Source organism: Tenrec ecaudatus, chromosome 1, assembly GCF_050624435.1.
Source record: "Tenrec ecaudatus isolate mTenEca1 chromosome 1, mTenEca1.hap1, whole genome shotgun sequence".
Lineage (NCBI taxonomy): Eukaryota > Metazoa > Chordata > Mammalia > Afrosoricida > Tenrecidae > Tenrec > Tenrec ecaudatus.
The window spans coordinates 7,925,721-7,938,618 of record NC_134530.1 but is presented as its reverse complement, the minus strand read 5'-3'; the positions used below and the strand labels follow the sequence as shown (position 1 = coordinate 7,938,618).

The window sequence follows — 12,898 nt, the reverse complement described above, 5'->3', positions numbered from 1 at the left end:
ACATTGAATGAAGATGTTCCACAAGGAATTGATGAATTTGAATTGTGGTGTTGGAGAAGAATATCTCCGAAGTTATGGCCAGAGGGCACCTTAGATGTAAGGCTGGCAAGACTTCACCTTACACACTTTGGACATATTGTCAGGAGAGACCAGTTCCTGGGGAAGGACATCATTCACGGCACAGTGGAAGGGCAGTGAAAAGAAGAAGACCCTCTATTGGATGGACTGACATCACGGCTACAACAATGAGCTCAGGCATAGGGGCAATAGTAAGGACGGTGCAGGAGAACCCAATGATTTGCTCTGTTGTGCATCGGGTGCTATACATTGGAACAAACTAGATAGAATCTCACCAAACCCAATACATTCCTTTGGATTTTATTATTTAAAATTCTTGCATCACACAGGCTAGGGGACTTAGATGACATTTCACTAAGGTGGCTGCTGGTTTGAAGGCAATCTTGTAAGACTCCAAGCCAGGCACCATCTGCTTGCTTTCTAGACCATATCTTCAGAGATCTCTTTATGATGGTGAGCATTGAGCAGGGCCATATATATCATAAGAAGCAATTGTTCTTAGATTGGGTCTAAAACTAAGTATGAGCTCCAAATTCATTCAAAACCTGCAATATGAGGAAGATCACAGGCTAGATAGTACCTGATTTTTAAGTATTCAGTCTTAAGATCCAGACATAAGTCCAAAACTAGATGGGTCCACCTCTATTGGATCTTCAAGACTCTGCATGCAATGGCCTGTGATCTTACTGCATTCTGCCTCATTGTATGCAGCTTTGTGAGTCTGAAGAGGGATTTATGGACAAGTAGCAGACTAATGGACTTGATTTGGGCTGGGCTGAGATGTTTTATGGAATATCCAATTGCTCTTGATATAAAGCTCTTTTTTACACACATAAAAGTCTCACTGGATTTGTTTCTCTAGTCAATCAGGTCTAATATATATGTTCAAAATATAATCTGGATGCGTTTGAAAGGATTTAGAATTGGGAGACTGCAAAGAAGGCCAGGAGTCCTGAAGGTGGTGTCTTTCTTCCTGGTGTCTAGATTGTTCTTGTAGATGCAGATGTACTATCACACATAGTAGCCACGCAGAGAAAACTTAGTGTCTTTCTTGGACATAATGTTAATAAATTTTCAAGGGAGACAGAAAAAGCATGTAGGATATAAGACGGTTTCTCCCAAAATACTTTTTTATGTTCAATATTATAGAACCTGCAAATATTACTGATATGTGAAAGGATGACTGCTAACTTAATTGAATAAGTTATATTTTGAAAGGAGACCAAACCTAGATGATCCTTGTCGGCCTACTTGCAGTCATGTATATTTTTGTAACGTGGACAGTGCAGAAAACACAGGAAAAAGGAGGAAGCAACAAAATAAAGAGGGAAATTTGGGGATCAAAGGTCACAGTCCATGAATTTGCTGGAGTCAGTAGCTCTTCCTGCAGTTGGAAGAGACAATAATTGTATGCTTCTAGAGCCTTCCAAGTGAGCATACTTTGCTGATACACTTGCATCTGATTTACAGAATTCAGATATGTGCAATAATAAGTTTCTTTATTAAGTGGTCAATTTTTTAGTATTTTTATCTGATTATCAAAAGAAACAAGTATACATTTTAATAAACAGCGCCCTTCTTTAATTATGTGTATAGGGAAATGGATACCTCAACTGTAATTCCATTGGGAAGTTAACCCAAACCACTGGAAGTATTTAGTACAATGCCTGCCAAGTATCCCACATTCAATAAAATATATATCATTTAGTTGGGTTTCATTTACCAGAGTTATTTCTTTTCACAACATAGTTGTTTCCTGGAATAACAATGCCGATCTTGCTGGAAATTTCACCCAATATCATTGAGTAAAAGTAACTTAGTTACACTGTCAAATGTAATCACAAGTGAAAATGATTTCTGTAGTGAAAGTGAGGCCACTGATTGGGAAGAACTGTGATCTTGAAAGTTGGGATGGTGACATAGAGGCCTAAAAGCAGTGGGGCACACTGGGGACACTAAGTGCTTCAATTCCATGGCAACACTCTGGCACAAAGCTCCATCCCTCTTATCTCCATGGGATGAGATCAACTTGGTGTGTCTGATGATTCTGAGGTATCCCCTTTGAAGGTGCCTGGGTCAGTTCTTGGGGATCACGTGAGATAGATGCTTTCCAGGACATTATTGAGTGTGTTCAAGAACTACCCTAGCACGCATTTTCACATCGAGACCTATAAACACAGTAACTCACCGCCATCGAGTGGATGTTGATTGATAGCGACCCTCTCATACATTTCAACAGAACTAACTTTGTGGGTTTCTGAGACTGTGACTCTGTGTGGGAGTAGAGAGCATAGTCTTTCTCTGATGAAGTGGCTGTGGGTTTCAACTGCGGACCTTGAAGTTGGCAACTCAACAAATAACCACTATGTCTCTGAGCACTAAGTCCCAGGAAGGCCCAAAGGTTTGACAGGAATTGGGATACTACAATCCAAATGCACAGCTTGATGTTCCAGATAGATAAACCAAAACTGGAGAATATACACAAAACTGGCTAGTAAGGATGTGAGCGAATGCTGTAAGGAACATAAAGTTGAATACATCTAAGCTCTTTGTTGGGGGCCCACTAAGCACCGATTTTTCATTGAAGATTTCCATCGAGAGATGGAAAGTTAACCCTATACTTTATTTGTGAAGCATAGAATATGTGATGGATTCCACAATACCAAAGTAAAGAGACAGACTTGCCTTGACATACTCTAGAATGAAGTTTTGGGAGGTTGGCACGTTACAGGGAATCTATAAGTTTACATCCCAAAACCACACATGGAATGCACAGTAGACACATGGTATACCACAACCATAAAAAAGAGGAAAAATTCATGAAGAGAATTCTACCATTCTTGAAGAGCAGTGTGCTTATGCAAGAAAAGATTGATGTTGGAAGTGGCCTTACTTTAAGGCATAAATGCAATGTGACTGACAGGAAATCATGGGGGTGAGTGGCAAGTGGCAGTTGTTAGAGAATAGAGACAAGGGAGGTGCGGTCACAGACTCAAAGCTCTAAAAACAAATCCCTGCCATTGAGTCCATTCTGACTCTCAGTCGACTGGTGGGTTCAGACTGTTGACCTTGGCAATAGCTGCTCAATGCATTTGGACATGGGTTAGTGCAGATGCAGTTAGGGTAAAATTGAGCACCTTCATATTTGTTCTCCATTTTGACCCAATTATTTATATTAAAATATTTTCTATTATCTTTTCATTGACTTTTTTTATACCTTTTACTTTGATATTTAGTTGATTTTTTGTGTGTTTTCTCTTTATGAAATCTGGGATACATAATTCTTTTTTTTTATTTCATTATTTTTTTCATAACCCTAACCCTAACCCTAACTCTAACCCTAACCCTAACCCTAAACCTAAACATAACCCTAACCCTACCCACGATAGGTAATTCTATAGGGACAGTAACAGAATTAATGGTTTCGTGGGGGTGTTGCAAGGGAAGTTGGGGGGAAATGTGGAGCTAATAACAAAGAGTACAAGAAAGAAGAAAATTTTGGAAAAATTCGTGTGATGATTATTCTTTCTCTTTTATATATGATTGAACTATTTAATTGTATATGTGAATTAAATGGCAATACAAATATTTTTAAGAAAAGAAACACACATGACCCCATTCTCAGTGTTGATTAAAGAGTACAGTATCTTTTGAATAAAAATGACTTGGCTGCTTTAAAGAGAAATTTATTATCTACCAGTCTTGAAGGTTACAAATCAGACACCAAGGAGCAGCAGGAGCGGGAAAACTTGAAAGACCCTTGAGGAGGATGCATATATTGCCACTGGCAGCTGCAACAGGAGCTTGTTGGCTCTAGGAACTTGTAGACTTGTGACCATATGACCCCGATGTTTTCCATGTGATCCTGTTGCATCCTAATTTTCTCTGTATTTTCTGCAGTGCCTATGTTACAAGAATGTCCTTAATTGCCAGCAGGGCTGTCAGGATAACCCTCCTTCAATTTCCTCCACAAACACATTTTCACCAATAAGGTTACAAACTCATATCAAAAGGTGTGTCATAGAATGAAGAAACAACAGAACGATGAGACCAACATCCAGCTGAGGGCATCCTCAATATAGAAAATGCAATTTTAGTGTTAAAACAATATGATCACAGACAGAGAGTCACCACCCAAAATACAAACTGAAAAACAAAACAATGTATTATTTAAGTGGGCACTGAAACAGGCGAGCATTAGTAATAGATCACATTCACAGTGGGACTAAAGGATGACCAAGTTTGTGCTGAAGGATACAGCAAACACCATCTAACTATAGATAAAGGCATCTGTCATAGTAATGACCAAGGAAAGTGGAATGAGTAGAGCACACATGCAGGACTCCATGAAACTGTGTACCTCAGCATGTGACTTAAACCATGCTGCAGACATGATATCCAATGTGCTAGAAGAAAATGTTCTAACAAAGTAACACTCAGGACAAGTATAGTCTGGTTGAGTCGTCTTATGTAAATTTTGCTCAGATTTTTTTATATTTGTTCAGTAGCAATTTGGGGATGGTAGTAGTTCTTACACAGATGTGATTACAGGGCAATGTGAAGCAAAATGAGAACATGGGGTGTGCATATAGTTGTGATAGGTGACAATCAGGACAATGGACAGATTTCCAGGTACAGTTGGCATATATACGGTCACAGATATGATAAACAGGAGAGGCAGCAGTCCTGGATCTTCTGTTAGCCCAAGGAGAAAGGGCTTTGAAACACATGTTTGGTTTCTGTATTCTATATTAATGAATCTGCTTTAAAACATTGAACGACAAGGCAATCAAATGTATATTTGACAGACTTCAAGCTGTAGCAACACCATAGGAGGCAGATATTATCTTGAGGAAGGATCAAGAGGAACCGAGGTAAATCCTTAAGAAAGAAAGATATTTTGTCATCTAAGGAAAAATGATCACATATTCCACACCCTCAAAGGGGATGAAGGAGCCCAGTTGTCAGTGAGATACATATTGGGCTGCCATGTTCAAGGTCAGCAGTTCAAATCTTCCATCCAATAACTGGGGGAAAGAGGAAGATTTCTAGTCCTGTAAGGGTTACAGTCTTCTTAGAAATCACTGTGGTAGTTCTCCCCTGTGAGAACCTAATGGGTATACATGAGCCAGTATCAACCCAATGACAGTGATATGGGTATGACAAAAGAAGAATATCCAAATGAGATGTCACAGGTTATCTGCACGCTTCGTATCCCTGAAGTATATCCCCCAAATCTTCTTCTTATTCGGTGTCATCGAGTACTGACCATATGCACAACAGCATGAACATTCAGCAGAATGAAACAGTGCATGGTCCTGCACCATCCTCACAATTGTTCCTATGACTGAGCCCATGGATGCCACCCCTGTCTCAGTTCATCTTCTCAAGGACCTTCCTCTACTTTGCCTCCTCTCCACTTTACAAGACATAATGCCCTACTCTTTCCTGACAATATAGCCTAAGACTGTAAGAGAAAGTTTTGCCATTCTTGCCTCTAAGGAACACGCTGGTCTTACTTTTTCCAATACAGATCTCTTCATCCCATTAGCAATTCATGGTACTTTCCATGTTCTCCTCCCTCTCCGTGGGTCTCCTTATTCTACATCCAATACATTTCCCTCTGTCTTTACCACAATCTGGAAGCATGTAGTGCCTAACTCTAGTCTGGACTAAATGTTCCTGATCCCAGAGATAGCTAGAGAAGCTGACTGGCCAAGCTGCAGGGGTCCTGGGGCAGATAGATCCACAAGCATACTCAGTTTTCAGCTCAGTCTAGGAGAGCTCCAGTCCAACTCATTCTAAGTAATATCGCCCAGATATTAGTTAATGCACAGTCTAGCAAACTGCCTGAGGATCACTGTACAGGGCAACCTGGAGCTGGTGTCAGTAGTGAATGAGCTAACACTCCATACAAGATGGGGGCGCTCCAGCCCCACTGGGCATATTTAGGCTGTCCACCCTGAAGTCAGACCTGCATGGCCCTATCTTAACACACCTGAAAGCTTGGCCATTCCCAAGCATTTTCCCATCTCTGTGTTGGCTGAAAGCATACAGCTGAACCATTAGCAAGGTATTAGCATAACAATTCAAGCAGACACTTCACCACAGTTTTCACCCTGGGAATGTATGCATAACACAGGGCCACTCATGAGACCAAGTTCAGAGGATGCCACAGGCTGAGATACTAGACAGGCTGAGCTACTCATCCTTCAGCTTTCTTATATCATGAACCCCTGATCAGCACAACAAGCCACTCACATAAACAACCTGCCCTTGAGTAAGCTATTTCCTAACCCCTCCCTCCTAGACCACCTAATTAGGTGGCAGAAATATTAGGTGGCAAGCCCCCACACCCATGTATCCACTTACATAATTAAAAAAAATCAAATCCATCTCCTCTGACCTGACCCACCAGAAGTATTTCCCAAAAAGATAATTACCCCAAATCATACGGATACAGGAATTAAGTTCTACCAGACAAAATCATTCCCTTAACCTTGATCTCAACCCTTCCCTGCCATCCTAAAAACCATAGGAAAGAACCATAACATATCACCAGACCCTGTCCCCAACTGCTCAAAAACCCTCTGTTCCTCATAGTCCTGATTTTCCCCAGGACAAGGTGCAGACCACAGCTGTTCCTGAGTTGGAATGTATGTTCCTGTGCATTTTCGCACTCCTATTCCCTAACCCTCTTTAACACAACAGCACCAAGAGGGCTCTTTTAAGGATCTTATATTTCACAGCTCGAGAGCCTCCTCCAACTCATAGCAGCCTTAGAAGGCAGAGTAAAACTGTCCCTTTGAGTTTCCATGGCTTTACATCTTCACTGTAGCACATACCATCATTCTTTTCTGATGGAGCAACTAGTGGGCTCAAACCCCCGAATTTATGGTTAGCAGCTCATTTTTAGGCCCCTTTGCCAACAGAGCTCCTTAAAGTTCATAGAGTAATCATTTTACCCATCTGGGGAATTTTAATTTATGGAGGGACATATGGAGGCTTTCATTGGTAATGAGAGAGTATATTAGTGTGTTCTATCTCACAAAACACTTACTTTCACATCTCGTGTTTATTATTCATTGCAATGGCCACAATGTCCCCAGAGACAAAATTCATGGTTAAAGTGTATGTTAAGGAAGTGAACTGATGGCTATGCAAGTCAAAAATGAGACAGCTGATCGGTAAGCACAAGTTACAAAGACCTTCCTTCATTGTTAATAAATGTCCCTCACCAACTGTCTGTCAGTTTGTCATCCTGTGGTGGTTTGTACATTGTCATGATGTTGGAAGCAGGACACTGTTATTTCAAATACAAGCCAGGCCTCCCAAAGTGAAAACATTTCAGCAGAGCTTCCAGGATGAAAGCAGACAACAAAAAAGGATTCTGCTCTCAGCTTTGGAGGAAGAAGCCACTCAAAATTTTACATATAGCTTCAAAGTATTGTCAGATAGGGAAAGTCTAAATAAAGGAAAGTACCGCCAAAATGCTCTTTGGAATTGGGGATGGCGAGACTACATGTGAGGACTATGAACACGTTTTAGGAGGGACCAGTCCCTGGTGAAAGACATCAAGATTGGGAACATACAGGGTTAGTGAAAGAGGGGACAACCCTCAACAAGATGCATTGACACCGTGGCTTCAACAATGGGCTCAATTAGTTATTGCATCTATTACGTGTTTAGCGTAGGGCCAATATCGTTCAGTTTAATGTAGTAGGGTGGTCATGATCAAAGCTGACTCAGTGGCACCTAACAATCATAAAACACAACATTTTCATATGAAATCAGATGGACAGGTCTTTTTTATATTGCATCACAGAGGGCAGTGGACCAAAAACATTTGGCTGGAAATAGTGCAAAATTTGTGAACATGAACTATGGGCTTTGCAGAAATAGCACTAATTATGTCCAAATTTTAAGTGTTGGTTGGGTTGAAAATAATTTGGGAAACTTATACAAGGCTTGTGGGGATATAAGATGATGCAACAGCATTATAAAATATTTTGGCTGTTTATCAAATGGATAAATATAGGGTTACTTTGGTCATTGTGATTTCATGCCTAGGTAAACTTACTGCTTGTAATTAAGACAATATATGTCCACACAGGATATTATATAAAATTATGTAATAAAACATTAAAAATTCTTAAATATCAATCAACAGCAGTTTGGATAAAGAATGTGTGGTAGAGCCATGTGATGGTATAATATTACACTTGAAAAAAGGAATGAAGTGCTGATATATATCTCGATCAGTTTTGTTTGTTCCGGTGTACATGGGTATAGCTCACTCTCCTTCACTAACTCTGTGGATATCTAACATCTGTAACATAGATAAGTCTTGAAACATTGTGCAAAGTTAAAGAAATCAAACACAAAACTCCACATATTATAACATTTTATTAACAGAGAAATGCAGATTGGACAAATCTACATGGACAGTGGGGCAGTGGTGACTGGGTTTGTGTCGAGAAGAGACAAGGCAGTGGCTGCAGGAATGGGATTCCTTTCCAGGTGATGAAATGTCCCTGGCGCAGGGTCATGGTTAAGGGTTGTGCAACAATGAACATGTTATTAATGCCGTTTTACTGAAATGTCATTTTTCGGTGATGTTAATTTACTTTATGTGTATCTTTCCCCAAAATAATAAATGGTAAAATGAATAAATGATAAGAATTTCAACAAGTTATAAAAACAACCAATTTGTTGGGTAGATTGTAGTAAAATACAAAGAAGTGTGATAAACCTTATTTTTGTGGTGTCATTTCCATTGTGTCATTTCATAACGACCCAACAGAATAGTGTGAGGTTCCAAGACTATAACTCTTTATAGGAATAGAAAGACTCATCTTTCTCCCACAGAGCAACTGGGATATTGAACTGTTGACTTTGGATTTAGCAACCTAACGGTTAACCACTGTTCCAACAGGAATAGGGCTTCTACAGGGTGAAAGAAAGATGCAGTTACACTTTATGAAAATACCAGTATGTTCTCATATCCTATTAGTTGTATAAGAGTCAATGAATAAAAGATCATCAACGAAATAATCCAAGGGAAACTCAGGCTAGCCGTCAGCACTGGAGGCAGGAAGTGTGATGAGACTGAGAGGCAGGTCAATTGGATGCTGTGTTGCTAATGATGCTTTATTTCTTAAACTAGTAATGAATTTGCATTTTGTCATTGTATTGTTATTCTTAATGAAATGCAGACAAGATTTGCATATCCATTTTTATATGAAGCTCTAATGTGTAAAACCGAGGAAAAGTCTTTCATATTTTAGATTCTATGTTAGCTTCCCACAGTCTTCCCATAGAAAAGCAATCTTTCTCAGACTTGAGTACATCAAGATCTAAAATTGAACCTATTAAAAATGATGGTCTCTTGGATGCTTGCCTGGTGACATGGTAAGGTAAGCATGGACTGCTAACTGCAAGCATTTTCTGTGGTTCAAACCATCATACTTTCGGTGGGGACAGGGTGAGGTTATCTGCTCCCATAAAGATTGACAGATTTCAAAATCCCATATAAGGTCATTGGAGGAGCCATGGTGGTTAGAGTTACTTATTGAGGTGCTATGGCCATGGTGGACAGTTCCAAACTCTGCAGCCCTGCAGGACCAACACTTGCCGTTCTACTCCCATAAACAGTTATAGTCTTGGAAATTCAACAGGGGTATGCTCTGAGCCAGCATTGACTTGATGACAGTGATATTTGTCTTTTCTATTTGGTTATGTAAGGTCATTAAAACTTGGAATAAATCCCATGGCAGTAGGATATGTTGATTCTAAGAGATCTTAATGCATTTGTTCTTGAGGATAGTAAATGAAATTGAAATATATTAGCTTAGTACTTGAAGATCTCTAGGATACCTGTCCTCCAGGGCGAGGCTAAATTTAACTGCTCTATCAAAGCTCAAACAGCCCCTGCTTTAAGATAAGTTATAGTGAATTAACTATTAGATGAAAGTTTCCAAAGAAAATCAATTTTTCTTGCAACAACTCATAGACATCCTGTTTTATATGATTACAAATCCCGTATTATAATATCACTAATCCCAAGCCTTCCTCATCAAATAAACACCTCTGCTAAGAAGCTTTATTCAATAAACGTAATAGCCACCCTTTATCATGTTAACGATATTCAAAGGTTCCAAATAATAGGATATGGAAATAGCAAACTAGGATCAAACACTTATGCTACAGGACACATATCTTCTGATGTCTCTGTTGAACACTTTACTAACAATAAGCTTGAGAAAGCCTGGACCTTCTCTTTCTGTAGGTATTACGTTCTCTCTATGGTATGTCTACATGTGCAATGTTTATCGAGAGAATCATGAAGAAATTTTGTCCAAGGAGAAAGGCACCAGTTTTAAGACTTCTGTTCTATTTTGGTAAATTATCTAAATTTCCTTCAAAAATGTATCTCTTTTACTATACTTTTTGAGCAAAATCTCTTAAGTATTAATCCCAAAGGCTATTTCAACATCCATTGAGGATCCTCAGTGGATGTTGAAATAGCCTACTATTACCTAGAACAACCATGCACATATTACTGTTAATCGATGAAATGAAATTGAGTGTGAATGATACTGATGCTCAAAAAGGTATTATCACAGGCAGTTCTGATGAATCAATAAAATTTCAGAGATGATACCATCATTACAAGGACGATGTCCTAACAAAGAGTTTTCTCAAGCTCACCTTTATGTCTTTGTTCCTCAGACTGTAGATGAAAGGATTCATCATTTGGGGCACTACACTGTACATCACTGAGGCGACTGCCGTTTGTCTGGAAGACGGTGCACATAAAGAACTTATATACACAACAACACCTGTCCCGTAGAAGAGTGAAACAACTGACAGGTGAGACCCACAGGTCGAAAACACTTTATACATCCCACTAAATGATGATATCTTCAAAACAGAGGAGACAATTTGGGTGTAAGAGAATATGATCTCAGACAGAGATACACCCCCCAAAATGAAAGTAACAGAGTATATGAGGATGTTATTAATGAGGGTGCTGGAGCAGGCAATCTTGAGGAGCTGAGCAAGTTCACAGAAAAACTGAGGGATCTCCGGGTGTGCACAGAAAGACAGATGCAAAATCATCAGACTGTGCAGCAGAGGTAACATTATACTAGCTAGCAAGGAAAGCAGCATGAGCAGGCCACAGAAGCAGGGATTCATGATGACTGTGTACCTCAGTGGGGAACAAATGGCCACATAGCGGTCATAGGCCATTGCTGCTAGAAGAAAATTTTCAAAGGTACAAAAAAACAGGACAAAGTACATCTGGCTGAGGCAGCCTGTAAAAGTGATGGTCTGGCTCTGTGTGAGGATGTTCACCAACATCTTTGGGATGGTAGCTGTGCTTAAACAGATGTCAGTAAAGGAGAGATGGGAGAGAAAGAAGTACATGGGTGTGTGCAGGTGGGAGTCAGAGATGACAGCCCAGACCATGAGCAGGTTTCCAAAGACAGTGATCAGGTACACCATCAGGAACAGGCTAAAAATGATGGGCTGAAGTTCTGGATCATCTGTGAGTCCCAGGAGTATGAACTCTGTAATAGCCGTTTGGTTCCTGGGTACTGTACTGTTGATGCCTCTGTTAAAAGGATCAAGGAAAAGCACAATTAGATGTGTGTTCCCAGATACTTCAACTGAAGCAGAACCAATGGACATAGACTCTCTCTTGTGCAAAGCAGTAGAAGAATAAAGGGGATGTGTAAAGCTTACCTTCTATGTTTGATTTTTTAGTCTTTTTAAAAAGGAATAAATGCATTTTTATAAAAGGACTAGAAAATATAGTTGTATTATTTCTAATATATATATATGTGTGTGTATACATTTGAAGAATTATCTATTAAAGGCAATATGATACACCTGGATGTCATCCTGATTAGTAAACTAAGGACACTATGTCATTCCCTGAAAATCAGAGACACACATTAGTGATGATACATAGATACGCTGTGACTGAAAAGCATAAGCTGAATATGACAAGCCTTCTGCTTCCACCACAACCATATTGCAGTTAGGTGATGGCAGATCACTTTCAACTCATAATGACCCATGCACACCAGAAGGAAGCACTGTGCTGTCCTGGGCCATTATATTAATTGCTTGAATCTTGAGCCTGTCGTTTCAGCCACTGTTTTCAAACTATTTTTTTAACCATAGAGTTCTAGTAAATGTCATGAAATGTTGTTCATAGAAAAACTGGGGGATTTCCATGTCTGTACAGAAAGACAGACTCATCATGGTTTGAAAAGGTTTGGCTGTTTCTCAACCATAAAATCATCTTGATTTTAGGGGCAGAGCAAGAGACCAAGAGAATTGGTGATGTTTTGACAACATGTAAGGGTACAAGGAAACCTGTCCAGAAAATTTGGAACAAAAAACTTTCCCATCAGAGTCCTAGCTCAATTTTTCCCCGTACTTACTTTATTCACATACATGTGCTCTTGGATTTTCCTGTAGCCAAACACCTGCCCCCTTGCAAAACCTAAATTAACAGACTCTAGGTTACCTGGCTGACATCCTCGAGGATGAGTGGCTGACATCTACTCTGGACGTAGAAAAGAGGAGTGCTGTCCTCAGGAAAGACAGAGAGTCTGTGTGAAGCACTATGACCTTCCTGGGGGGGGAAAGATCATCTGTGGCAGCATGGTCATTTATGCTCCCTCCTTAAAGGGAAAGAAGTCTTTCAGAGTAACGTTATACACAGGCTGTTTGCAGGTTTTGTGTCCCTGAAGGATCAATATCCAAAGGTCCTCATTAAGCCAACACCTGTATTCTCTTTCTTATC

The 12,898-nt window shown here is 39.8% G+C and overlaps 1 protein-coding gene across 1 annotated transcript; it reads right to left on the bottom strand.

Annotated features, from left to right (window-relative positions):
- Positions 1-10,746: 10,746 nt before the first annotated feature.
- Positions 10,747-11,772, bottom strand: LOC142429387 (olfactory receptor 7G2-like). The gene has a single exon (XM_075534726.1). It carries the CDS (start codon positions 11,770-11,772, stop codon positions 10,747-10,749), a length of 1,026 nt encoding a protein of 341 aa, XP_075390841.1.
- Between the last annotated feature and the right edge of the window lie 1,126 nt (positions 11,773-12,898).